This window comes from Elephantulus edwardii, unplaced genomic scaffold (genome assembly GCF_000299155.1).
Source record: "Elephantulus edwardii isolate Elephantulus edwardi_28Jun2011 unplaced genomic scaffold, EleEdw1.0 scaffold00003, whole genome shotgun sequence".
In the NCBI taxonomy this organism is placed as follows: Eukaryota; Metazoa; Chordata; class Mammalia; order Macroscelidea; family Macroscelididae; genus Elephantulus; species Elephantulus edwardii.
Genome location: NW_006399753.1, coordinates 2,729,794 through 2,734,046, shown reverse-complemented (window position 1 = coordinate 2,734,046; position 4,253 = coordinate 2,729,794). Strand labels below are relative to the sequence as shown.

At 61.8% G+C, this 4,253-nt stretch overlaps 1 protein-coding gene across 1 annotated transcript; it reads right to left on the bottom strand.

Annotated features, from left to right (window-relative positions):
• Positions 1–2,721: 2,721 nt before the first annotated feature.
• GPR20 (G protein-coupled receptor 20) lies at positions 2,722–3,798 on the bottom strand. Its single transcript, XM_006879260.1, has one exon. It carries the CDS (start codon positions 3,796–3,798, stop codon positions 2,722–2,724), a length of 1,077 nt encoding a protein of 358 aa, XP_006879322.1.
• Between the last annotated feature and the right edge of the window lie 455 nt (positions 3,799–4,253).

Below are 4,253 nucleotides of genomic sequence, written 5' to 3'. Positions count from 1 at the left end.
GGTCATGGAGGGGCTGGTGGGTGGTCTCTGGGGAGGGTGTGTCACTCCAGGCCATGGGTAGGGGAGCTGGTGGGTGGTCTCTGGGGTTCTAAGTGAGCCCAAGGTCCCTGAACTAATGGTTCCCAAGGGTTTCCAGCTGAAGATAGTGCATGGGTGTGGGTTAAGGGTGTCAGTGGCTCGGGGCCAGCTGGGCGCATGGCCTTGGGAGCTAACCCAGAGGTGCTGGGCTGCAGGCACTAACCCCCGTGGGTCAGGACCTGTGACTGCCCTGGGCTGGCTTGTAGCCCCTGGAACCAGGCAGTTCTGTATCGTCGCCTTTCCTGGAAACCACCCTACACCCCTGTCAGGTCCAGTGCACACTGCTGGGATGGCCTGTGGACAGCAGCGTGAGGGCAGCCAGCTCCTCCTCCTCTGGCTGGGGGCCTGGGGTTTCTGTGGGTGAGTGCTGCCTGCTCTGAGCTGTGTCAGGGAGCTGGGGGCCATCAGTGCCTGGCACACAGCGGGCCTTCGATAATGACAGAGAAGGGACCAGAGGACTTGGCACTGCAGGGACAAGGGGGGAGGTGTGGAGGGGAAACCCTGGCTGTGGGCCTTGGGGCCCTGGCACCTAGTGATCGTGATGATGGTGAGGAGGAGGAGAAAGGAAGCAGCCTGGCGGGACTTGCAGTCCACCACCACCTTGCTGTCTGGCTGTGAGCTTGCCTCGACCCCTCTGGTCTCCAGGTCCTCCTCATCAGGGGACTATGAGCTGCCACCCTCTAACCCCAGCTTCCCACTGGGTCCTGGAGTCAGAGGTTCCAACTCCAGTGTCTCCTCTTCTCCTGGGGACCCCAGTGGCGGTGGTAAAATGGTACTGGACCTTGAAGCGCGTGGATACTCACACCGCATCCAAGAACTTTTTCTCTTTCTGAGACCAGGTTTCTTCATCTGTGAAATGGGAACCTCAACAGCTTTAGTTTTTCCACACAGGCTGTTCTATAGCCTGCAGGACAGATGATCTGCCTAGAGCCGAGGTGGGGGGGTCCTAATCCATGCCCTCCTGTGTTCACAGCCTCCTGTTCCCATGCAGGTCACCCCAACACACTTTTCTCAGTAGACAAACGGTGAAGCCTCCACCAGACTCCATCTCCTCACTATCCCATCTGCCTCAGTGGGGGTGCCCATCCTACATCACAGACCTCTCCCTCTGCATTAGGTCTTGAAAAGGCTCATAGGAGCTCAGACTTGGTCAGAAGGCATGTGGGGAGAAGTCCTGGAGTCAAGCCTGGAGGAGGTGATCAGAGGCCCAAACTAGATAAACGCTCTTCCACAGAGACAAGAAACTCAGCAGCTCAAGTCTTAGGCTGCTCCTTGGGAGACAAAGGGCCTGTGTCCAGGGAGATTGTGGCCTTGGGCTGGGAGCTCCAGCAGCCACCATGTGTCCTCGTTCTTCACATGGGTAGGCTAGGGAGTGAGCCTTCCTCTCCTCCTGGGGCAGGACCCACCGAGGATGCCCCTTGGAGTAAGGGCTGTGAGGAGGTCTGAGTGCTCACATGGGCAGCGCGGGCACCAGACCAGGTGGAACTGGATCTTATTCTGACCCAACCTTTGCCCAGCATGGCATCTGTGTTCATTCCCTCCCTCCCTCCCTCTCTCCCCAGTTCTGTGAGATGGGAAAAGAGACCGCTGAGGCTTCAGGCATGAACCGAGATGGCACATTGCCTGTGGCAGAGCCCATGGGTGCCTTGGCATCATGCTGTGGTGTCATGGATGCCCCAGTGGAGGTCCTTGAGGGCCACACCCCTCCCTTCCAGTCACACGTCTGCTTTGTCCTTCAGGTTTTGCTCTCCCATGTCTGCCTGCGGAGTTCCTCAGGTGTTATTTTAGCTCCCTGGGGCCCCCTGAGGACTCTGGCGGCCACATGGCAAGGCATTTTACTACCAACTTAAAGGCAAGTGGTTCGAGTCCACCAGCTGCTCCATGGGAGAAAGATCAACTGTCTCCTCCTGTGAGATTTACAGCCTCTGAAAACCTGATGGAGGGTTCCGATTCAAGGGTACATAACAACTGTATCAGGGGGTCCCCTAGGGTGCATAAGCCATCAGGCTCTAAGCAGGTCGGTGGTTCTCATCCACCAGCCAACCCATAGGACAGAGATGGGCCGTCTCTTTCCGTAAAGATCCACAGTCTCAGTGATGGATGGAGCGGGTGTGAGTTTGAACTGAGTCGGCTGCACGTTTGGTTAGCTGCGGATCCCCAGCACCCAACAATCTCTGTCCTTTCTGGGAACCCCTCCTGGGGCTAGCATGGTCCTGATGAGAATCAGCTGCTGGGCCGTAGGCCTTGGGGCCCAGCCCTGACACCCAGTGACCACGATGATGGTGAGGAGGTGGAGAAAGGGAAGCAGCCTGGTGGGAATCCCTCTGAGTGTTCAGTAGACACAGCATTCCCAGGGATGACCAGGAATTAGCATCCCACTGGAACCTCGCTGGAGCCAGTGCCGACTCAACCACCGTACAAGGGAGGAGCTGGGATGTTTCCAGAAGCCGAGCCCGGCGCAGTGTGCACAGGAGGAAGGGACTGGGGTGTTTCTGGAGCCGAGCTCCGCGCAGTGCGCACAGCTTCGCATCAGGACGAACCGGATCGTCAGTGCGGGCCCGGCACACGTCCTGGTCTGGCACGAGGCGGGTCCTCGGAGCCGCAGTCAGGCCAGCAATGACCTTTTGGTCCCCTTACTGGTCACTAAGCCTCAGGCCCCTTGGCCAGGGCCTGCGTGAGGGCGCATGGGCTGGCACCCAGGATGGGGTGTGCAGAGCTCTTGGCGCTCTTCTGCATGACGAGCGCATCACCGCCAGGCTCGTACTCTGCACCACGGCCGCGCAAAAGGCCGCGGACGGTGGCCTGGAAGCCGCTGGTGACGAAGCAGTAGACGATGGGGTCCATGCAGCTGTTGAGGCTGCTGAGGGTCATGGCCACGTGGTAGGCCACGAGGCCTGCGCTGTGCGGCAGCTCCGGCCACAGCGCCACGGCCACCTGGCGGGCGTGGAAGGGCGTGAAGCACACGAGGAAGATGACCAGCACCGTCAGCAGCAGCTGCATGGCCCGGACCCGGCGCTGGTGGCCCTGGCGCAGCAGACCGGGCCGCGACAGCGCGCACACGATGCGGCCCGTGAAGATGCTGATGACCAGCAGGGGCAGCAGGAACTCCAGCACGGTGAGCGCGAGCACGCGGCAGGAGGGCGCGCCCCCGGCCGCCACGCCCAGCACCGACAAGGTCACGGCGCCCGCCGCCAGCCACACGGCTGCGCACACGGCCCGCGCGCAGGCGGGCTGGCGCCAGCGGTGCGCACCATCGGGCCGCACGATGGCCAGGTAGCGGTCCACGCAGATGCAGGTGAGGAAGAGGATGGAGCAGTGCATGTTGAGAAAGTAGCCGAAGACGTGCGGGAAGGCGCAGCGCAGGCAGCCGCGGGCGCCGTAGAAGACGGCGAAGCGTGTGGGTAGCGACAGGCCCACCAGCAGGTCGGTGACCACGAGGTTGATGGTGTAGATGACCGACGGCGTCCTGGCCTGAGTGCGGCCGCAGAACACGTACAGCGCCAGGCCGTTGAGCACCAGCCCGGCCAGGAAGATGACGCCGTGCGTCGCCATCAGCGCCAGCCACAGGCCCGGGAAGGCCGCGTGCAGCTGCTCATCCAGGAGTGCGAACACGTGGAACAGAGGCAGCTCCGGCACGCTGCTGTTGGCCCCCGGAGACGAGCGGCCCGTGGCATTGGGGGCGGCCGAGGCCCAGGGCCCCGCTGGCGACGCAGAGGGCATGGCGGTGGCGAACCTGCAAGGAAGGAGCTGGGTTACAGAGGCTCAGCGGCCGTGGCGATTCCTGCTGGTTCACCTGCCGGCTTCCAGCGTCTGTGGCCTTGCGCAGGCTGGCCCTGGGGCCTGGGTGCGGCTCTCCTCTCCACCCAGACCCTGCTGGAGGCACGAGATGGCACTTGTGGGTGGGGTCGTGAGGGCGGATGCCTTGGCACTCAGCAGTGTGCTGCTTTGGCATTCTGAAACTTACTGAACTGCAGGCAGGGGCAGTAAGCTCTTGGTACCTGAGGGCGTTGTCTGGAGATGTGGAGAGGAAGGTACCGGCCTGTGCAGGGCAGGCCACAGCTCCCTGGTGGGGTGCACAACCCTTGTGGGGTGCTGGATCTGAGCTCCTCCACTTGCTTGCTGGCTGTGCAACCTCAGGCAGTCTCCTAACCCCTCTGTGCCTCCCTCGCTTCTTC